The sequence below is a fragment of the Oratosquilla oratoria genome, chromosome 27 (genome assembly GCF_046742065.1).
Source record: "Oratosquilla oratoria isolate Oo_2021 chromosome 27, ASM4674206v1, whole genome shotgun sequence".
NCBI lineage: Eukaryota > Metazoa > Arthropoda > Malacostraca > Stomatopoda > Squillidae > Oratosquilla > Oratosquilla oratoria.
The window spans coordinates 12,349,897-12,374,284 of record NC_134803.1 but is presented as its reverse complement, the minus strand read 5'-3'; the positions used below and the strand labels follow the sequence as shown (position 1 = coordinate 12,374,284).

The 24,388-nt window shown below is 43.2% G+C and overlaps 2 protein-coding genes across 5 annotated transcripts in view; one reads left to right on the top strand and one right to left on the bottom strand.

Moving 5' to 3' along the window:
* Positions 1–1,557: 1,557 nt before the first annotated feature.
* LOC143039738 (uncharacterized) lies at positions 1,558–1,893 on the bottom strand. The gene has a single exon (XM_076209979.1). The coding sequence runs from the start codon at positions 1,891–1,893 to the stop codon at positions 1,558–1,560; it is 336 nt and encodes a 111-aa protein (XP_076066094.1).
* A 5,589-nt stretch (positions 1,894–7,482) lies between these two features.
* Positions 7,483–24,388, top strand: part of LOC143039900 (ATP-binding cassette sub-family B member 10, mitochondrial-like) — a 149,378-nt gene continuing 132,472 nt past the window's right edge. The window contains exons 1-2 of one of the 4 annotated variants that reach the window (XM_076210239.1): positions 7,507–7,585; positions 20,891–20,976. The gene's annotated coding sequence lies outside the window, so the exon portion shown is untranslated. Of the gene's footprint in view, positions 7,586–7,845; positions 7,864–20,890; positions 20,977–24,388 lie in introns of those variants that run through there. The other 3 variants (XM_076210240.1, XM_076210241.1, XM_076210242.1) reach the window with 3 other exon arrangements.

Genomic DNA, 24,388 nt, shown 5'->3' with positions numbered 1-24,388 from the left:
TAAGAGGAGACTGTATGAAGGAGTGATTATGCTAACAGCACTGTATGGGGCAGAAACATGGAACATAAGAGAGGAAGAGAGAAGGAGTTTGAATGTGTTTGAGATGAGGTGTCTGAGAAGCATGATGGGGGTTACTAGGCTAGATAGAGTGAGAAATGAGGAGGTGAGGAGGAGAACAGGGGTGGAAAGGGAGTTGGGAGATAGGGTTGATGAAAGAGTATTAGGATGGTTTGGACACATGGAAAGAATGAGTGAAGAAAGACTAGTAAAAGAGGTATGGAAGGCAGATGTGGAGGGAGTGAACATGACGGGACGTCCTAGGATGAGGTGGATGGATGGGGTGAAGGGGGCTTTGGGGAAGAGGGGAATGTCTGTTGAGGAAGGACGGGAGAGGACAGAAGACAGGGGTGAGTGGAGAATGGTTGTATATGGATGATGTTGTGATGCATGAGGTGGAATGGGTGGGGGGATGGGGGTGAGGTAGTATGTGTGAGCAAAATTTGACGCAGCCCGAAGGGATTTCTCCCCGTCTTCTCCTTTTATTCATGGGGGGACGGGGAGGGGGGGGGTCGCCGATTTAATGAAGCGGCCTTGCTGTGTCTGGCAACACTGCTTCTGACCCAGGGCAGTGGACAAGGTGCAGGGATGACCCGTCATCCAGGAGGTGCTAAGATGAGAGGGAGGGTGGAGGGGTGTGGAGTGTATTCAGGGATGGAATGGGTGGGAATGATTTTATGCCTTTTCCTTTTTGGCTACCTCCCTTGTAAGGGGGAAAAAGCCTTGGTATATGTATGTTGATCTAAGGTGTGTTTCCCCGTTTTTTTGTTTTTACGTAAAGTCCTCTTTTCATTCCGATCCCATGTTTCAATCTGTCCGCCATCCATTTGGGAGTATTAATATTTTTCCGTATTGACTTCAGGGGGTTAAATGTATTTTGTGCATTAACAATTGAATCAGTTAGATTGCTATACATTTCATCCTAATCGCTGACCTGACTGTTGAGCCCTCGCCCCCTAATGATGTCGTGAGACGATGCGCTGTCTTTGTGTTTCAAGCGGGTATAGGCCGTCCGAGCCCTCGGGTCGCGCATCTTGCGCAGCTTGGCCACGCCCCCAAGCCCAGGTCGCGTCGCCGGGTCAGAGTGTGATTGACGCAGGTCAAATTGCACACGACCCGTGGCGACTGCGATTGGTTGCAGGGGTTGCGCACGACCTGTGGGCATAGCCTCGTACCCCGCGAGCAATCAAAGCACGCACTTCAGCTGCATAGGTCATCACGTGAGTACCATTTCCTTACTTTGCTCCTGCTAATTAATCAGTGTACATAGTTGAATATTTTGCCTCCGTGCCAAATACACATTTAAGCACATTTCGTGTTTGGAATTATCTATCCTATTTCTACCACACTACCATAATGACCTGACCCAAGGTATGCATATTACCCTTCGTGACCCGACCTCTAGTCATGACCTGACCCCCGGTCACGCACCGAGATTCAACAATGTCCGAAACGTCCGCATGACATTTCATATTCAATTTCAAATAGGTTTTTATATTGTCAAAGGAAGGTGGGGGCGTGGGCCACCAGGTAAGACAGGCGAACAGCCTGTGCAATTGCAGCCTTGACCTGCCCAAATGCTTGGGTAGCTTCAGGAGACCACTTCACGGGTACGACCGACCGCTTGGAACGGTTCTTGGTGAGATCGTTCAGTGGTGCGAGTTTGGGAGCTGCATTGGGGATGAATCTATGATAATAGTTGACGATCCCTAGGAATTGGCGCAGCATCTTGACGGATGTTGGCTGTGGGAAGTCTGTGATGGTGTCCACCTTCTGAGGGAGAGGGTACAGGCCTGCTGTTGAGATGCGGTGTCCGAGGAAGTCGAGCGATGACATTCCTAGGAGGCACTTAGACGGGTGGATACGGAGGCCATAATTTTGCAGTCGGGGGAAGAGAAGGCGGAGGTGTTAGCGGTGTGGGGCGTGGTTATCAGAGGCCACCAATATATCGTCGATGTAGACGGTGACGAAGTTGAAGTCTCTGAGGACGTGGTCCATAAACCACTGGAACGTTTGGGCGAAATTACGCAAGCCAAACGACATAATTTTCCACTCGAAAAGGTCGAACGGAGCTTGAATTGGAAGTCTTGAGAGTGCGGGATGGGGTAGAGGTTGGCATTGGTGATGCGGTTAAGTTGGCGATATTCACTGTAGGCCCGCCTCTGGCAGGTTGGTGGAGTTGTCTTGGGGACCATGTGGAGTGGCGATGCCTACTTACTCTCCGATGGGCGGATGATGTCTTGGTCAAGAAGTTCTTGGAACTCTTGTTTAGCGGCGACCAACTTCTCTGGGGAGAGGCGTCGTGGCTTGCTGTAGACCGACGGGCCAATTGTTTGAATGTAATGCACAATGTTGTGGGGACGGGTAGTGGTGGCCTCGCATGGAGACGTCAGCTAAGGAAAATCTTGTAGGATGCATGTGTATTCGCTAGCTGGCTGAAGGGAAGATACTTTAGAAGTGGCGTCGGTGGTAGTTCCTGGTGTGCGTCTTGTTACATGGTACAAGCAGATACCCTTGGCGCTGACTGCCATTTTGTAGTATTGTAGGAAGTCGTAGCCAAGAATGGGTTGACGGACATCTGCGATAACAAAGGTCCAAGGAAACTTGCCATTCTGGAGGTCCACGATGCAGTGGCTGCCATGCGTGGCGATGGGTGTACCGTTGGCTCCAAGCAGGTTGTTCGACGGAAGGCTTGTACCTTGGCTCAGGTCTTTGGTCGGAGGCATGATACTGACTGCTGAGCCCGTGTACACCAGGAAGGATAGTCCAGTATAGCTATCACGCACTGAGAAGAGTGTGGGGGCATGGTTGGCGGAGGTGGGGATGATTACCGACCCGCGCGTCTGGAAATTCCTCGACCAGCTACAAGGTTGTGTACACTTAAGCGCCTTGTTGTCGAAACGGGTATGGTACCAGCAGGGACCACTATCCTGTCCCGGGGCGGTGTTTCGTGGTGTTTGATGGCGTTCCTTTTCGTCCAAAAACCGGCTCAGCAATTTCTTTATGTCGGTGATTTCCTGCTGTAGATGCTGCACACTTTGATCCTTGGCATTGTGCGATGAAAGAGTGCTTTTGCTCACTGCACTAATGTCTGAAGAACAGCGGGTTGGGGGGTTGTAACCGTGAATCCCGCGATCACTAGGACCTGGGCTCTCACTGCACACTTCACTTATAATATTTATCGCATCAGCTCTGTACAACATGTTCCTCGCAGAGTATGTGGCGTGTGTCGTAGCTTGTAAGGACCTATGGCGCTGGTACACCCTGTCGCCGATGGAGCAGTAGGCGTCGTCATCCTTGTCGGCAGCTAGGGCTTCCAGATTTAACTGGAGGGCCTCCGGCATCTTGGAGATGTGTAATGACCGGAGGAGCTCTTTGGGCAACTGCACCTTTGCTCGTGCGTTAAGAATGGCATTTTTCGCTGTGCTGGATTTCCTTGTACAGTTCGTTATCGGGCCTGGTGTAGTGTTTCCTCAAGGCAGTCTTGAGGGCTGCACACCTGTTTTCCTCCGGTGGTGAACTGATGATGTCACGGACAAGAGCAATGACGTCCGTCGGTAGTGCGGCGATGTATGCTCCGAAGCCTTGCTGGTCTGGCATGTCGTTCTGGGTGGCTAAGTATGTCTCGGCGTGAACTAGCCAGCTCTCCAAGTCATGGGAGAAACTGGGAAGTTTAACCTGTGAGCCTGCCATCTTCCTGGTTGTCCTCAATCGGGGTCACCACTTTGTTGTGGTTTGGTTCGGACAAGCTAGGGAAATGAGATTCACAATAACACTAACACTAAGATTTAATGGTTACTAGGCTCGGAGGTCACGGAGGGCTCGTAGAGGGAAGTTCCGGAGTGAGGGCCTCATCAAGTGTCGTGGGCTGGTGCGAAGGGCCGCTTGAAGCTTGGCGACGTTACTTGCTGGAGAGGACTGCGTCCTAGGCGTCTTGCTGGGAAGAACTGGTCCCGAGGCGACTTGCTGGAGAGAAGTGCAGCTTGGAGATGTGCCCGGGAGAGAACTGGTCGTCTCGGCAAGACGCCGTCCTTTTAAAGGAGGCTGGTGGGTCCCCGGGGAGCTTTCCCGAGTTTCTGATTGGCTTCTGGCTGGCTGGCCGAGACGTCTTTGCGAACTACGCTTGCCAACTACAGCGAGTATATAGGCCTAGCTCGAGTTAGGCATTGAGCTAGCCGATGCGGCAGCAGAAGCGGCGCGCCAAAGGCCCGAAATTGAAGTTGTTGTCCCTCTCAGCAAAAATCAGTTGCGCATACGCACCAGGGCTCTCAAACAGGTACAACGGTTCCTCCAGCACTGACTGGAGGCAGAGGTATCAGAGAGGGCGAGGTGGTACAGGTGTAGTGACGCACCGCTGGTCAAAACCAGACTCGCCGCCACAGAACTCGAGCTAGGCTTATATACTAGCCGTAATTGGCAAGCGTAGTTAGCAAAGACGTCCATGCTTAAGCCTAACCGGCCAATCAGGACCTCGGAAAGCTCGCCGGAGACAGGCCGCCACACAACTCGAGCTAGGCCTATGTACTCGCTGTGGTTGGCAAGCATAGTTAGCAAAGACGTCCATGCTCAAGCCAGACCGGCCAATCAAGAACTCTGAAAGTTCGCCGGGCTCCCCACCAGCCTCCTTTAAAAGGGAGGGGACCTAGCGAGACGGGCAGTTCACTCCAGGACACGACATCTCCAAGCAGCCCTCCTCTCCAAGCAGTACTCCTCTCCAAGTAGCACTCCTCTCCAAGCAGCACTCCTCTCCAAGCAACACACCTCTCCAAGCAGTACTCCTTTCCAAGCAGCACTCCTCCCCAAGCAACACTCCTCTTCAAGCAGCACTCCTGTCAAAGCAGCAGTCCTCTTCAAGCTTCAAGTTCCCCATCGCTTTTAGATTACGACCTTTCCCCAACGAGCTTAGAGTTCATTAAAAACCCGAGTGCCTTAGTGTTATTGTGAGTTTCATTTCCCTGGCTTGTCCGAACCATATCACAACACAGGGCAGTCACCGACTACGAGCCCCTTGTACTTCCTCGCTCCACACCTAGAAAACTGGAAATTCTGCTCTTCCGTCTGCGGCTGGAGTACCATTGTTTCTGGCAAATCAAGAACAATCCAACACCAGAAGAAAGAAGATGCCACCATTGTCGCCACCCTCGAGCATTGCCCTGTAACTGCCTTTCCGAGGAAAGGGCCTCCAACAACATCTGAGGCTCTTGCATGTGCGCCGCCTATGCAGCCACCTCAGCCAATTTGAATTGCGTCGGCTGGTGGAGTGTCAACCCTCTCCTTTAAATTTTCTCAAATGACGAATTACTAGTTTTACACTGTGTTAGCATAGGGTGTATTCACAGGGATGTGCATACATATACCACATATGTATGCCCATCTCGTGGTTGTATGAGTGGGTGTGGCCAAAACCACACACTCATACATTGAATCACCCTACAAACGGGTTCACCATAAAAGCCCGTGGGAATCATATGTAGTGACGCACCTCTGGTCAAAACCAGACTGGCCGTCACACAACTCGAGCTTGGCTTTTATACTCGCTGTAGTTGGCAAGCATAATTCGCAAAGACGTCCCGGCCATTCATCCGGGAGCCAATCAGAAACTCGGAAAGCTGTCCGGGTTCCTACTCGCCTCCTTTAAAAGGTCGGTCGCCCAGTGGCAAAAGCCCTCTTTTATACACTGCTATCTTTTCATTTTCTTACAGACCTTCTTCCCCTCCCACAAAAACCGATCCCGCGCAAGCGGGTGTTCTTACCTAGCAAATCGCAAATCGCAGCTTGGAAGAAAAGAAATACACGCACACTTGCTCCCTGGCTTAGCGGGGACCCACACTTCAACTCTGATTCAGAGCCCTTAATCTTCGCCGGCTGGTTGCGAGAGAGGAATTGGGGAGCCTCTCTTGCAGACCGGACCGCACCCACGCCCTGGCCTCTTCGCTGACGCTGGCGAGCAGGTTTACACTTCTGACATTTACACACAATTCCCAAGTCACGTAATTCTCTGCTTTCAGAGTTGTGCTTGGAGGGAGAAATACAGTACAACACCCGGCCGCCTGCCCCCCCCCCCCTCACATCGCCATTGGACCCACTCTCCTGACTCTCAAGCCCAACCTGGGGATAAACAGGAACGCTCATGCCCAACCTGGGACTAATCAGGAACGCTCTCTCTACACGCGGGAAGTGAATTCTACTCACTTCCCGTAAGATACACACACCTCTCACGAACATAGCCACGCCCCACGCACAAACATCTACACGTACTTTTTCTTCGAATAAAATTCACTTCTTTTCTAAATTTCTCTTATACTACATCTCATTTCAGTTTACCTCCCACTAAAAAAAAATCCGTTTTTCTACCTTACTACTACGCCTCCTACCATTTTCTCAACTTTTGGTGATTCTAATCCCAGGCGTCGGCGGCGCCGTTCAAGTTCTCTGCCCATTTCTCCCGAGCCGCGACCACCAACCGCCCCTAATCACTCGCTCAATCGCCCGGTGGATAACGCCCTTTTTTATACACTACTATCTTCATTTTCTTACAGACATTCTTCCCCTCCCACAAAAAACCGATCCCGCGCAAGCGGGTGGTCTTACCTAACAAGTCGCAAGTTCTCAACTCCGAGCAGCAGTCCTCTCCAAGCAGCATTTCTCTCCAGCAGGACACCTCGGGACCAGTTCTCCCCAGCAAGACGTCTCGGGACCAGTTCTCCCCAGCAAGACGCCTCGGGACCAGTTCCATCCAGCAAGTCGCCTCATTCCCTCCTGTGGCCCTTCGCCCACAGCCACGACGCTTGATGAGGCCTTCACTCCGGACCTTCTCCCAACGAGACCTCGTCCGTGACCTCCGAGCCTATTAACCATTAAACCTTAGTTTTAGTGTTATTGTGAGTCTCATTTCCCTGGCTTGTCCATACCGAACCAAACCACGACACATATTTCCAAGTTGTGTGACGGCCAGTCTGGTTTTGACCAGCGGCGCGTCACTAAAAACTCATCGCCAAATGTCGCGTAATTCGCGTTGGGAGTATCGGCGATGTAATCAAATTACAGTCCTAGCACGAAATTGCCAATGAAAACCATAGGGCAATGCCACCTTTCGGAAACTAGCTTCGAATCGTCGCAACATTATATTTGAATTAAACAACATTACAATTATATTTACTGTATACACATGGGAGTCATGTTTTCCTCACAGATACCCATTATATCACGTCATCATTGTATTTAAATTTTATGATCTTTGTTAAATATTGTTGCATGTGATATGGGTTTCACCAAAAAAATTCTCGTATACCAATAACATTACAGATAAAAAGAAAGAATATGTACTTTCTCGTGGGATCACATAAGACATAAGAATCAAGGATAAATTGATTATATATATATTTTTACCCATGGTTATTTTACATAACCTAGCACAATTGAAAAAAAAAAAAACTTGTTTTGTTTTACATGTTGCCAGACAGTGTTTTTTCAGATTTGTTAAATTACGACATCTGGACATAGTATCTTAATCGGCAACAATGAATATGTGAGTGGAGAAGGACATACAACATAATGTTCTTGTAATTAACTCTTTTTGCTCACTCACTTTTTAAGTATTATGTTTGTCATCAGATGTAATATGCATGCATTGGGAAGGTATAATTATGGGAATATTTCATCCTTGCCGGGTTTTATTGAAATCGCAATATCCGACACATGAAATAGGTTTACACGATAAAAAGAAAAGTTAAAGATATTTTGTGTGGTAGCGGGAGCACACTTGAAATAATGAATGAAGTCAAAGACATGGGACGCGAAATATTGGTATTAGATAATTAGGTGCATGATAAATACAACTAATATATTTATGGTTCAATAACTTATGTTGATTCGTTTTAGTTATCGCCTACATCATGTACATGCATTTGTGAATTACTATATTGACGAGTGGCTATAGTGGCATCGGTAATGGGGTTCTTATCCAATATCGCATACACATTTTTCCTATGGAATGGTTACGTTAGTATAAGGTAGGTTATGTATGGTTAGGAGCTATTGAACATCAAACATTTCATGTTCGATTTAATTTCTATGTTTACCTGATTCGGGAATTTTACCAAAAATGTATCATTGATTACAAGGGTGAGTACTGAGTATAATAAATGTTTGTAGACAATAATAAAAGGACAAGGTGTACCCTTATATTTTCTATTGTACACTGTAGGCTGTGTAGAGAGGTAACCCCTAGTGCACAAATTGTTGGTCCTACTATATAACGCCCGGTAGCGACCAGTGATTTCCTATGGTGCCCGGGTGTTGTGTAAGCCTGTTTTTTCAGTTCCAGTGGTACATATATGAATGATTTGTCCACTAGTGAAGTCATGAATTTTTTTTTTGAATTTTACAGGAGAAATGATGCACAAAGCAGAAAATCCTTTGCTTAATTTAGCGCCCAGACCGTGGCAGTGTCGCCATCTTTGTTTATGTCTGGTTGTTGGAAAATGTGGAATAGCTAAAGTACAGGCAGTTAGGTTAGATTAAATTACCGGCGGTTAGGTTAGGTTATTAAATTAAATTACTGGCGGTTAGGTTAGGGGACCTAACCTAACCTAAACCACCGCCACGGTCTGGGTGCTAAATTCAGCAAAGAACTTTCTGCTTTGTGCGTCGTTTCTCCTAAATTCAGCAATTTTTTCATGAATTCACTAGTCAATGAATCATTCATATGATATGAACCATTGGAACTGAAAATAAAATACACTTACACAACGCCCGGGCACCATAGGAAATCGCCGGGCATTGCCGGTCACTGCTGGGCGTTAATTAGTACGACCCCAAATTGTAGGGTAGAAGTTGTACCAGAGGTTATCATATGTTAAGGTAAGTGGAGATAGTAGATTTTCATAAGTGCACACCAATGTGATATATATACATATACCAAAGGCTTTTTCCCCCTTACATGGGGGATAGCCAAAAAGAAAAAGGCATAGAAACCACTCACACCCATTCCATTTCCTGTATATTCCACTCCCCTCCTCCCTCCCTCTTATCTTGGCACCTCCTGGATGATGGGTCATCCCTGCATCCTGTCCACTGCCCAGGGTCAGAAGTAGTGTCGCAACACACAGAACATCCACAGCAAGTCTGCATCATAAATTCAGCAACCCCCCCCCCCCTCTCCGTCCCCTCATGCAGAAAAGGAGAAGATGGGGAGAAATCCCTTCAGGCTGCATCAAATTTTTTCTCATACATACTTCCTCACCCCCCCCATCTCCCACCCACTCCCCCTCATGCATCACAGCATCATTCATACACAACCCTTCTCCATTCACCCCTATCTTCTGTCCTCTCCCGTCCTTCCTCCACAGACATTCTTCTCATTTGTAATGCCCCTTTCACCCCATCCATCCATCTCATCCTAGGACATCCCCTCATATTCACTCCTTCCACCTCTGCCTTCCACACTTCTTTTACTAATCTCTCTTCACTCATTCATTCCATGTGTCCAAACCATCCTAATACTCTTTCATCAACCCTCTCCCAGCTCCCTTTCCACCCTTGTTCTCCCCCTCACCACCTCATTTCTCATTCTATCTAGCCTAGTAACCCCTATCATACTTCTCAGACATTTCATCTCAAACACATTCAAACTCCTTCTCTCTTCCTCTCTCATGTTCCATGTTTCTGCCCCATACAGTGCTGTTGGCACAATCACTCCTTCATATAACTTCCTCTTAGCATCCATTCCCTGTTAATTTTGTAAGTTATAATACATTCATGTGATATACATTTTTCTTGGTGGAAATCAATAACAGAAAAGGCTACTAAAAGTGATATACAACCAGTCCTCATTTAACGACCTACTTGGTTAACAACAACGCAGAGTAACGATGGTCTTTATGACAGACCAATATTCGTTTAACGTAAATCTCCCGAAGTTACGACGTTGTGTTGTTGTCGTTCCCTAGACTGTCTGTCCGAGCAGTCCCGTCTCCCCAAGGAAGGCCACAGCCGAAACTGGGTTTTCCCACAAATCCTTTATAGAGTGTATGTTGTGTTGTTTGCGTGCATGATTGTGTATAATGCAGTCTTCCATTATGTGTTGTATGGTATGGGGTGAAGTGTTACATCCTGGGCAGCTGTTCACAACACGGTCGTCCAGCCTCTTCTGGTAGCTTAGAAGTGCTGGGTGGTGACCGCATCGCAGTCTGGCCAAGTGGACTCTGTCCTTACGTGGGAGAGAGGATTCAGAAGGGTGGATATCAGGGGGTCTGGCATGCAGCAGTGTGTTGTCTTTCAGTGTGTTAATGGAGCGGTGAGTGATATGATTATGAATATGTTTCCGGAGGCTGGTATTTGGTGGTTGTGGAGGAAGAGAAGAGAGTATCTGTGTGTAATAAAGGTCTTTGGGTGTAGTTTTAATGTTTCTTGGTGTGTGTGGGTGTTCTGCTATGTAGTGTAGCGGGTGTGATGTGTTTGTGGTGGCTGCAGCAAGTGTTTGTGTGCCTCTCATGTCGAGGTGGTCCTTGACTTTGAGGACTTTTGTTTCATGGTGTAAATGGTCTGTAGGTGATGTATTTGTGCAGCCTGTAATTGTTTTTAGGGCTTTGTTTTGTATGATTTGAAGGGTGTTGTGGTGTGTCTCACTGAGATTAGGAGCCCATGCAGGACTCGCATAATTCATCACTGAGCGTATGCATTGTTTGTATATTGTTATATTAGTTTCTTTGTTTTGTCCAAATGTTGTTCCAGTGATTGACTTAAGTGCGTTAAGTCTAGGTGTGCATTTGTTTTTTATGTTTGTGAGGTGTTGTTTGAAAGACATGGATGTATCGTATGTTACACCAAGAATTTTCGGTGTGTTTGTGTGTGGTATTAGAGTGTTGTTGATGTAGAGATGAGGTATGTATTTGTGTTCTTTTGTCCAGTTGGTGAGAAGTGTTGCTGTAGATTTGGTTGGAGCTATTTTGAGTCTGTTTGTGATGAACCATGTGTTGAGTGTGTCAAGGTAAGGCTGGATTATTTCTGCAGCTTTGTCTGTGTTACGATGTGTGCATGTGATTGTTATGTCGTCTGCGTAGGAAGAGATTTGTATTTCTGAGGTGTCTGGCGTGGGTAAGTCATGCATGTATAGATTAAATAATGTGGGGGATAGAACTGAGCCCTGTGGTACTCCGTTCTTAATGTTTCTGATGTGCGATGATTGGCCATTATATGACACATGAGCATTCCTGCCTGCCAGATAATTGGCCAGCCATCTTTTGGTGTTATTGTGCATGTCTGTGTTATATATTTTATTTGTTAGGTTGTGGCGGGGGATAGCATCAAAAGCTTTACTAATGTCCTGGAGCTGCAACGTCTACGTCGTGGGACCACCCCCCAACCCCAAGAGTTGGGGGCCAATCAGCAGCAACTACCCCTGGCCATCAGCTCTACGCAGATGGCACCGATCCCCAAGGAGGAGCTACGCCTACCTGGGGGAGTACCACGACGTTGTGTATGATAAGTTGGCTGAGGCAAATTTGTATGATGTTATAAATGAACTTGTACGGTGTATATTAGCTGTGAAGTAAAGTGTTCTGAAGCTTAGGTCTACATTACCATCCTGCAAGCTGCAAAAACTACCTGGGGTACAGTATATACCGGTAGTGGTAAATTTTTAGTTTCGACCATGGGCGCAATATAGCAATAGAAAATTAATTATTAATTTTGTAAATTATAATGTATCAACATAATATGCAATTTTGTGAGCGTAAATAAAAAACAAAATACGTGCTAAAACAGATTTCGTAAGTAACTAAGTCGTGTCGGACGAATGGTACACCATGTTTGTTATGATAGATGCCGACGTCGAAGAAATGAAAGGATGATAACTTTGTCTAACCTAAACTAAACTAACCTAACCTGTGTTTGATAAATCATTACCTGCAAATTAAATGTCATCCAGCTAGTCCTCGTTGTCATCGTCGTGAGAGACTTTGGCGGGCTTTTCAACCACTCTCTCAGCTTGTGGAGTATACAAAGTTCTTGCAGCTTGAAGGAATGCATGTATCTCCGCTCCATAACATTCCTTCAAGAAAATATACCTGGCGAGGTACTGTCAGAAGTACCGAGGCCATCAATTGACAGAGAAGATGGCGTCCCAATCCTATGCTACCGACTTCATTCATTAGCATATTTGCTTGTAGCAAGGTATTTTTTATTTTCATTTCCGCCCACAAAATTGCATATTACGTTGATACATTTTAATTTACAAAATTAATAATTTTCTATTCCTATATTGCGCCCATGGTCGAAACTAAAAAAATACCCGGGTATCTAATATGGAATGTCAGCATATGCAGATTTGGTCATACACGGTAATTTCAGGAACCTAACCACTGCGTTATTTGAGGGCTTTCTGTACTATCAAAACAGTAAATAAAGCTTTAATGTACAGATGCTCATCAATTTACATTTTAGTTACGTTCCGAACGGTCGAACGTAAGTTGAAAATGAACGTAAGTTGTTACTGTACCATACATCCGTAAATTCTATTAACGTATCTTATAAAACACCCCTAAATCATTAATTATACACATAACATTGTAAAATGATAACATTAATTTCAAATAAATTAAATTCAAGCAACATAAATTGAGATGGTGGAGGAGGAGGAGGAGGCAAGGCACATTCAGTCTGTCATTTGTGCCATGTAAACAATGGACGCAGCGTCATGCGTAAGTATCGTTTGAACTACAGAGAGCGCGCTAAACTAAAAAATTCACTCAAAAATTTTTTTTTACAATTTTTTTTTTTACAGTCAGTTCAAACGTAAAATCGAAAAAACGTAAAACGAATGAACGTAAGTAGAGGAGCATCTGCACTGTATAAAAGAGGGAAAATACACAAAAATAAAGATACATGTATTGCTGGACATTGTACATACAGTACATGTATGTATATATATACACTTTCGCTTAATGACCAGTTCGATTAACGATGGCGACGCTGGTCCCAATTGTCGTCGTTAAACGAGGAGTGGTTGTACTTGTGAATGGAGCCATGGGGGCTGCTTGAGATGCCCTTTTTTTTTTATAGTTGCAGTGGTTGAACAAATTAAAGTATGATAAATTCGTTTACTCTAGCCTAACCAAACATGCATTTAGTAATGTGATACCTATAATTTTGTAGTTTTTTTAGAATGCACACCTATGCGACATAGCAATAGAAAATTGAATGTTAATTTTGTTAATTATAATACATCAACATTATATACATTTTTCTTGGCAGAAATCTATACAGTGGTACCTCTATTTATGTGACTGATCTGTTCTGTACATCTCCACATAAATAGAAATATGCATAAATGGAAATGCTACTTTACATTGAAATCAATGTCAATTCAATTAATCCATTCCTGACCTCAAAAAAGTCTACTTTTCCCCTCTGATATGATGAAGCCTGTCACCAAACAGACATAAATAGGTGTGATTATGATGTTCCTGCAACATTAATGCCAAAAAAATCAATGTTAAAGACCACTTACAAGGTAAAAAATATAATGAAAAAAGGAATCTTTTGTATCTACCAATGGTAAGGCTTGCAGCTGGCGTAAGGGGATGGGAGTGAGAAGGTGGTGGATTGGTGAGGGCTTACTGACCCCCCTCTGAAGGAGGAGGTGCTCCTTCAGCTGGATTGGCACCCTCATTAGGGCATTGTCATTTGGCATGAGGCTGGAAGAACTCTGTGATGGTTGCTTGCTGGCACCATGTGTGCAGGATTTGGCTGTGTGAGGCATGACCAGTTCATTGAAGTGGCCTGCAACATGGCTCACTAGTGTCTGGTCTGGGTGTGTGACCTCCATGAAATTGTAGAGCTTCCTCCACATTACACAGGCCTCCTTCACCTCCTCTGTGGTGGGGTCCTGAACATGATTGTCGTCTCCCTCAACCTCTTGCTGTTCCCAGGCCAGTTCGGCAACCTGCTCCTGATGCAGCTCCTTCAGCTCCTCTGTGGTCAGTTCATCCTCATGCTCCCCTACTAACTCCTCGACATTCCTGTCCTCCATCTCCAGGCCCAGGTCCCTCCCTAGCACAACAATGTCCGAGATGACCGATGGACCAGCAGGCTCAAAGCCCTCAAAGTCCCGCTCCCTGTCAAATGATGGCCAAAGCTTCTTCCACACTGCCTGTAGAGTCCTGATGGTAACCTGCTCCCAGCTCTTGCTAATCATCTTGACACAGTGCAAGATGTTGAAGTGGGACTTCCAAAATTCTCGCAGGGTTAGGTCTGTGTCGGTGGTAGTGTTGAAGCAGTGTTCAAACAGAGTATGCATGTACAACTTCTTGAAATTAGAAATGACCTGCTGGTCCATTGGTTGCAGAATGGAAGTGGTGTTCAGAGGCAGGAATTTAATTGTGATGAAATCCAGGTGTTGGGGAAGATGTGCCTGCATGTCGAGGGGATGTGCTGGGGTATTATCCAGCAGCAGGAGGCACATCAGTAGCAGTCCATTCCCCTGGAGAAACTTCTTGATCTCAGGGCCGCATGTCTGCTCTTCAGGACATTGCCCCTCATGAATGCTTGTGGCGTCTCCAAATGATACACTATGAGCAGCATGATCTTGCAGTCTCCGCTCACATTAGCACACATCACTGTAAGCCTGTCTTTCATAGGCTTATACCCCGGCAAAGCTTTCTCCTCAGCAGTAATGTAGGTGCTGTTAGGCATCCAATTACAAAAGAGCCCTGTTTCATCACAATTAAATACCTGCTGTGGCAGGTAACCTTCATGATGCACTAGCTCCTCAAACTCCTTGACGAACGCCTCGGCTGCGCCCGTGTCTGCGCTTGCCGCCTCACCTTGCTGTGTCACTCTGTGGATGCCCGTACATTGCCGAAACTTCTCAAACCATCCCTTACTGGCTGTAAAGGGCACTGAAGGTGGTGTAAGCTGGCCACTGGTACCAGCCTGTTGCCGCTGCAGGTCAGCATACACTTGGCAAGCCCTTGAACAGATCATTTCCTCACTCAAGCTGTCACTCTTACACTGCTTCTCCTGTATCCACACAAGCAATAACTTTTCCACCTCGTCAAACAACACTGGCCTCTTATGTGTGCTCATATACCTTATACCCTTAGACACATTAGCTGACAGAATTTTATCTCTATTTAAAAGAATGTTCTTATTGTTGACTCAGGCATACCAAACTCTCCCACCAGCTTACACATGAATAAACCCTGAGCAGCTTTGTCAATCACTTCCCTTTTTTTTCTGAATCGCAATGCTGGTTTTCTTACCAGCTTCAGTAGGACTTCTCACCTGTTTTGGAGGCATTTTAAAGGCACAAACAGTACAATACCAAGGGGTAGGCACTGAAAGAAGGACCAGTCGTGCACACAACAAACAAAGATGTTGGGAGGAGACTCAACAGTGTGTGAATGGTGACATCAGCAAGATGGCAGCGTGGGTTTTGATTTTCCATGCAATAATGGACACCAATGTGCCCACATAGAAATTTTCTGCATAAATAGCAACAAGATTTTCCCCATAATTTGACCGTGTAAATAGAATTTTGCATACATAAGGGCACGCATAAATAGAGGTACCACTGTAATAGAAAAAATTACTAAAAGCGATGCACTAACAAATGGAGATGTGGCAATTGCTTGAGATGCCATCTTTGCTTTGATAGACAACAATGACCCTGGTGACCTTTAGAAGTACTAAATGCAGGTTATGTTAGATTAGACAAATTGATCATACTTTAATTTCTTCGACCTCTGCATCTATCAAAACAAAGATGACACCTCAAGCAGTTGCTGCAGTTCCATTTGTTAGTATATCACTTTTTGTAATTTTTTCTGTAATACATTTTTCTTGGCAGAAATTAATTACAAAAAAAGTTGTTAAAAGCAATACACTAATAAACAAAACCATGGCAACAGCTTGAGATGACATCTTTGTTTTGATATACAATGACAACAACCCTGATGACCTAGAATTATAGGTACTGCATTACTAAAAGCAGGTTAGGTTAGAGTAGACAAATATATCATACTTTAATATCATCAACCTCCATATCTATCAAAACAAAGATGGCATCTCAAGCAGTCACAGCTGCTCTGTTCATTAGTATATTGCTTTATCAACTTTTTCTGTTATTGATTTCCACCAAGAAAAATGCAAATTACATTGATGTATCATACATATACCAAAGGCTTTTTCCCCCTTACACAGGAGGGTAGCCAAAAAGAAAAAGGCATAGAAACCACTCCCACCCATTCCATTCCCTACATATTCCACTCCCTCACATCTTGGCACCTCCCGGATGACAGGTCATCCCTGCATCCTGTCCACTGCCTTGGGTCAGAAGCACCAGACACAGCACATCCACAGCAAGGCCGCTTCATAAATTTGGCGACCCCCCCTCTCCGTCCCCTCATGCAGAAAAAAAGACGGGGAGAAATCCCTTCAGACTGTGTCAAATTTTTTCTCATACATACTTCCTCACCCCCCATCTCCCACCCACTCCCCCTCATGCATCACAGCATCATCTATACACAACCCTTCTCCATTCACCCCTATGTTGTCTCCTGTCCTTCCTGCACAGACATTCCTCTCTTTTGTAAAGCCCCTTTCACCCCATCCATCCATCTCATCCTAGAATGCCCCCTCATATTCACTCCTTCCACACCTCTTTTACTAATCTTTCTTCACTCATTCTTTCCATGTGTCCAAACCATCCTAATACTCTTTCATCAACCCTATCTCCCAGCTCCCTTTCCACCCCTGTTCTCCTCCTCACCTCCTCATTTCTCACTCTTATGTAGCCTAGTAACCCCATCATACTTCTCAGACATTTCATCTCAAACACATTCAAACTCCCTTTCTCTTCCTCTCTTATGTTCCATGTTTCTGCCCCGTACAATGCTATTGACACAATCACTCCTTCATATAACTTCCTCTTAGCATCCATTGCCAGAAGTCTGTTTCTCATTACACTTTTTAATCCACCAAGGCATTTACTTGCTTCTCTCAATCTACATTCTACCTCCACCTCCATTCCTCCCTTTCCTGCCACATTCGCACTGAAGTATCTAAAATTATCCATTTCCTCCAGTCTCTCACCCTTAATGCTCACTTCTAGCCTGCTGTCACTCTCTCCCCTTGTACATCTCATCACCTTAATTTTGCCCACATTTATCTTCAACTTCTTTCACACACCTTCTCAAACTCTGTCACTAACTTCCTCAATCCCTCCTCTGATCCTGCTACAAGAGCAGTGTCATCAGCAAACAACAACTGGCTTATTTCCCACTTTTCTCCATTTTCTTTAACCATCTCCAACCCCTGACCCACTACCCTTGTATTCACCTCTCGCACCACCCCATCCATGTATTGATTGAACAGCCAAGGCGACATAACACATCTCTGACAAAGTCCCACCTTTACCTCAAGCCACTCACTCTCCATTTCTAATCCTAATACAAGCTCTACTACTCTCGTAAAAACTCTTGATTGCTCGTAACAGCTTTCCTCCTATCCCATACCTATATCTGCAGTATCTTAATTTACAAAATTAATATGTAGTTTTCTTATGGTATATCGTGTAGGTGTGCATTTCTGAGAAATTTCCCTTATGCATAAATGTGTAGAATAGCTTGTGTAAAGAAATGGGCTAATCAAAAACATAAGTAAATACAGACACCATTGAAGTAAACCAAAGAGAATTTTGGCTTTATTGTTCAAACAATTGTACTGTAATTAAACACTGCAATAAACAAAACACATACCAGGCTAGACACACAAACAAGCACAATAAAAAGCAACTAAACACAGCATTTAAGTACTTAACAAACAACTAAACAATCAAAGATATCTAAGAAGCTTGACCAGACTTCTTACAGGTTGGTAACATAAATAGTAAAACTAATATATACATGCAAGAAAGTTAGGCGAGCAGTGTACTGTATCATGTGGCATTCCCAGTAGTACTGAGCCAATCAGTCAAGCAAACTCAACATATGAACACACTCAGAGGGATCACTAATATAAAGAGACACGTCACATATTACCACATTCTCCTCCACCTAGGTAAGTTCATGTGGAGTAATCTTGGAGGTACTTTGGAGCATGTTGTGTTCTCTCAGACTTCCGAAATGGAAGGGGTGAGGATGTCTGGTAAGGCAATGTGGGAGAGTCATTTTGGGTTGTGGAGTCCAAATGAGAATCGCAATGTGTAGTCTCCAAGGGCACAATAATAGTGGGCACTTGTCAACGGGCCCAGGGTAGAGGTACATAAGAATCAGTATCTACTTTCTCTTCTGCTACTAGTCATAGGTGCAAGATGCCTTAATGAAACTTTAGTCACTCTATCTTCTGTTAGCTTAATGTGAGCACTGTAACAGTTTTCCATATTATGCCATTATACCATTCTATTTGACCATTCCTTTTAGGGTTATAAGGTGTAGTATGACTAGTAGCTATACCTTTCTTCAATAGAAAATCCTTTAACTCTTCTGACATGAAGGACATACCGTAATTTGTGGCGTATAAGTCGAGTTTTTAAGCCTAAAAAATCTTTCCAAATCTAGGGGTCGACTTATAGGGCGGGACTAAAATACAAGCCTTTACCAACGAGTTGTTAACCCCTTCCATACGGTGCCGCACACGTAGGCGTCATGAGGAGCAAGTGGATTTGCGACGCTGCCATATCGGCGTCTTGATTATATTTATTGTAGTCGCCCCTGTGTTTTTACATTCTCCCAAATGCGCCCTGAATCCCATTCTCTGTGGTTTTCAAAATTCGCGGGTGAAAGAGAGAACGATCGATATAAGCGGCGACTATATTTTATGATGCGAATATTATTACGTTACGTCATACGGCTGGCATTGGCTGCTGCCCGTTAGATTTAAGTCCCGTACTGAAGTGGTTAACAAGAGGTACACGCATATTTACCAAAATCGTCTTTTTGCCTTTGGTGTCAACAGTTTTGTTGCTAAGTATATAAAAAAAACAAGGGGTTTCATCCATGTTACCAATCTGACACTGTGGGTAGTCCTATCCCTTCCTCAGTCCAATGACATATTTGTGGAAATTTGTAATTTTTTCTTTGGGGTCTGCAGGGAGTTTTTGTGCAATTTTAGTCTTTTCCCTCAAACACCAAATTTTTTCTCTTCATAAACCGGGAACACCAGTTTACAGTTGCTGTAAAATTTTTGCTTTTATCTGGGTGTGCTTTGGCCCACTTCAGTGCTTGAGTACCATATTATTATAGCTTTAGTTCATTTACCGGTAGACCTAGGTAAGTTTATTATAGCTTTATTTCATTTACCGGTAGACCTAGGTAAGTTTTGGGCCACTGGTAGCCCACCATATGTTTGAGGTCGACCTATATGGTAGGTATAGGCCTAAGTCAGAATTTTGAGCTAAAAATCTTGAGGTCGACTTGTACGCCGCAATTTACGGTACCTCTGTCAGAGTGGATGTATTAAACAACTGATAACAGTGCTAGTAGTCATGTCACTGCAAGGAAAGGCAAAAGAGAACCTTGAAAATTCATCTATGATAGTATATACTTATTCCTAGACTGCTCAAGAAGGAAGTAGACCTTTGAAATTTACGTCTCAAATGGCAGAGTAGCTTTGATCAGATGACCAGAGTTAGATTTAAAGAATTGTGGTTTGAGCTCCAAACACACTTGACAAGAGGCTGTAGTTTTCTTCACGTCTTCAGTGGAGTAGGGTAGATTCCGACTACAGACAAAATGCATCATGCAAAACACCCCAGGATAACATAGGTTTTCGTGAAGTTCTTTGAATTTGTCAATGGCAGTAGCACCACAGATGTGAGAGAGAGCATCAGCTGGTATATTTTCTGCTCCTGGGCAGTACATAATATAGTGAAAGCATGAGAGCTCAATACGCCAACTTGCTATCTTGTCATTCTTTTACTGTTTGATTTAGAGTCAAACATAAATTTTACACTACACTGATTGGTAATAAGCTTGAAATGATGTCCAATAAGATAGGGTTTCCATTTCCTGAGCTTCCACTATAGCATAAGCCTCTTTCTGCACTGAAGAGTGTCCATGTTCACTGTGAGAAAGAATGCAGGAGAAGAAAGCCACTGGACGATTATTGGGGTATTCTACATGAAGTGTACACATTTTTTGGCAAAATCTCGACACTAGGTCATGGATTTTGATGATTTTTGTATGCAAGTTGGGTCTGGTGAGATAACATCAAGACCAAAGTGCTCAGGAGAAAGAGATCTTTCAAGTGAGTGGAAGAATGACATTACTGAGACAACTTTTGCCATGATGGCCCTTTTTTTGAACTCTGACCTCCCTGGCCAAAGTGCAACTTTGATCCACCCAATTTTTTTTTCTAAAGTTAGCTCTGTTTATCTTTCATAACTCCAGAAAAAAATAAAAATGGGATCTCCATGGCTTTGAATCCATGGGCATTTATTTAACACCAGGTGGATGGTATGTTCAGTCATGTTGCTCTACTGGGGCCATTTATGACATCAGACAGTGTTTGTAATTAGTGACTTTGAGAATTATTTATCTTGACACAGTCATCATATTTCACTCTTTCCAAAGACAACCTCTTCCCTTCCTTACATTAGATGTTATTTAATACAAAACATTAGACAAAAGATTATTTAGGACAAAAATGTAAGCAACATTTTTTAGACAAAACATTGTTTAATACATACATAGGCACCACCCATTTGAGCAGAGCCATCACTTTGTTGCATCAGACTCCTTGCTAATCATGTAGGTTCTTCCTGTTGCAGTTTTTGGTTCTACTGACACCAAAATGTCAGAGATATCCATAAAACAAGAATCTTCCATTTCAGGGAAACAAAAACTGGGAGAGGGTCCATGTGTGTGAAGAAATTTCACATTCACTTCTTGTGACTTTGGAAAAGCTTCAGAAATGCAAGTAAGCCACCAATGTCCATTGTAAATCACATTGACATAGCCTGCAAGTTTTAAGTTGAACACTGGACATGAAATAATTTTTGTTGCTGATTCTAATCTAAAAGTGTCATAGAGACTAAGTGGGCGAACTTGGAGAGCCTCCTTTGATATTGAAATGAATGAAATTTTTGTGTGCCTGGAATAGTTTTGGTCGGAGGTCTGGTTCTCAAAAGATTTTCCTCCTGTTCATATTCCTTTTGAGTTCCATATCCAAACTTCATATTCCCAAGAGTTTCAGTGAATATAAACAAATCTCTTGGCGATACAATCTGCTTGTCATAGGGTCTTCTCAAGCTCTCTTTAGTTGCCTCCCTTTTGATGGTGCCACCTATGCTGTCTGATGGGTTTTTCCCATGGCTAGTGGCAAAAAAATGCCACTCTGCTTCTATACCATATTCCTCTTTATGCCAGCAAAGACTCTGGAAAGATTTACAGTTTTTATACTGTGCAGCACATCAGTCCGAGAAGTAGTAAATTTCCTTTACTGTTTTGAATACTGATTTATTTGCTGAAATAGATGCACTGACACATTATTGTGGATGTACTCTGAAATTATTGTGTATGAGTCGTGACAGAATTTTCCATCTATCATGTGATAAAATACCCAAGGATGTATTGTCACCTGTGTGCAATTGCAATGATATCCCTGGGGTGCATCTTGTATTACAAATGAAAAGTTCTCTGAAAAATCACCAATTACTACAAATTCATTATCTGCAGTATTGTTTTTCACAGTATCCAAGTACTGTGCTTGTGATTTTGCAACAAAATTGTGTCACACCAAAGTTTCAACACAATCACAAAATCTCATTTGATGTCCACTGTTTGAATTGAATAAGATCCACATTCTCCTGTTCATAAAATCCAAATAGTTTTGCTTTTAGTTGATCCACAGGTGGACAGTGCTTATGTAGCATGCTGGACAGGCTGGATTACAAAAGACAGAGGCAAGTAGGTGATGGTAAGAGGGTAGATCAGTGATATCAGACATCTTGTATCCAACCTTCATCAATTTTACATTTTGATGTACATACACATACTGAGATCCCATTTTTATTTTTCTGCAGTTATGGAGGATAAATAGAGCTAACTTCAGAAAAAAATTGGGCGGATCAAAGTTGCACTTTGGCCAGGGTCAAAGGTCAAAGAGTTCAAAAAAGGGTCATCATGGCAAAAATTGTCCTAGGAATGTTATTCTTCCACTCATTTGAAATATTTATTCCTCCTGGGCATTTTGGTATCAGAATCATTCAGACTGGTTAATTCTGGCCAAAGTTATGACCTCTCAAATATTTAGGGTCAATCAGTTTGACCCAAAATTGACCTGCCCATATAACTGACCTCAACCTGATAGGCCTCATACTTGGTATGTGAACTTTATTCATCATAACCAACAGATGATGTCAATTTCATGTGATTCTGTGACCAAGGTGTCAGGAGGGTGTGTACACTTCACATAGACTGCACCTATTCTGAGTAGCTGCTATAGTATGATCAGAAGCATCAATTTCCACAGTGAATGGAGATGAAGGATCTACAGCTAGTACTACAGCACTGGCAATCTCTTTCAATGTAAAGCTTCAGTAGATAGTGGAAAACCATTAGCATGTGAGAGAGGGCATATTTTTCTTGAAAAGTTAGGTATCCACTACAAGTAATGTGCAAGCAATCCCATTGCTTTCCACAGGGAAGCTGTATCCTTAGGAAATGGGAGATTTCACATGGGCTGTAAGCATTCTGGGTCAGGTTTAATATCTCAATCTTTTACTGAATACCTAAGCAAGTTTATGGCTCTGACCTTGAAGTCACACTTGCTGAGGTTTAGAGTCAGGTTGTACTTCTCAGCCACCTTCAAGAACTTTATTAAAATCTGGTCTTGCTCCTCTTCTATCTCACCACACACCGTCACATTGTCCACATAAGCAAATGTACCATTCACTTTTTCTTTACTAAAGATTTCATCAAGTACATGCTGAAAGGCAACCTAAGCACATGGTCAGTCTGATTAGTTGCATCCGAGTTATTTCCCATATTGACATTTTGTATATCATGTTCCAGGCTTACCTTCCTTGAAGTAATGTGATCTTCCTGTCATGTTATAATCATGACATGTTGACTTGATCTCTGATAATAGATTCATTGTTTTATAACCTTTATTACTCCTAGCCTAGAAGAAATGATGAAATATGTCTTTGTTTGTGTGTACCTGATAGTATTGATCCAATTGTAATATACGAGAAACAGAACTATACTCAAGATGTCCTGTCTTGAAAAATTTATCATACTTTGTCTTATATTTGTTTGTTATATGTTTTTGCACTATATTGTCTTTTAGGTTGTTTCATTGATCTATAAATCTGCATGGGAAAAATGTATATTTTAATATCCTATAGATATGTAGTTAATTTGATTTGTGATTATGCCCTCATAAGGTTATCTTGTCCCAGACTAAATTGTCTCTCTCAAACTTGTCTACCTCATTTAGGATTCTAAAAACCACAATCAGGTCTCTTCTTTTTCTTTGGTCTTGCAAAGTAGGTATTTTACTTAGTTGTACCTAGTTGTATTTTGTGGGAGAAGAGCTATGCTCGTAGGGACCTGCAGTTGTATCTTTCCGCATCCAGTTCTTTCTTAAAGACGTGTATAATTTTAGCACTCATTGTTTTCTCTTTTAATTTATTCCATGTATCTATCACTCTATGTGGAAAACTATTCTTTTTCAGATTTCTTCTGTAACTGTCCTTAAGTTTCTTCTTGTGTCTCCTTGTATTTCTATTGTCCCATTTAAGTAGATCATCCCTTCTATTGTCCCATTTAAGTAGATCATCCCTGTCAAGGATTTCCATCCCTTTCATAAATCTATATATAAATATCAAATTGCCTCTTTCTCTTCTTTGCTCCAGAGTTAATATTTTTAGTTTTTCTAATCTTTGGTCACATGTCAGCATACTGAGTGTTGGTGCCATCTTTGTTAGTGCTCTTTGAATTCTTTCTAGTTTCTTTATTTATTTATTTATTTATTTATTTATTTTTTGTACTGGGTGACCATAGTGTTGCTGCATACTCTAATTTTGGTCTTATCAGTGTAAGTAGGATTTTCTTCACCATCCCCTCATCCATGTAGTCAAAGGCCACTTTCATTGATCTTATTAAGTTGTAGGGTTCTCCAACTATTTTATTTACATGTTTGTCTGGTGTCATGTCATTTGAAATTATCACTCCTAGGTCTCTTTCTGAATTTACTTTTGTAACTTCTTTTGTTGCAATTTTGTATTTGCCGGATATTCTATTTTTTCTAAGCACATGGTCAGTCTGATTAGTTGCATCCGAGTAATACAACATTTTTTAATATTGAAATTCACCTCATTCTTTTT

Excerpts from the sequence above, each read along its gene's own strand:
- LOC143039738 (XM_076209979.1), bottom strand. The coding sequence starts at position 1,893 with ATGTCATCGCTCGACTTCCTCGGACACCGCATCTCAACAGCAGGCCTG.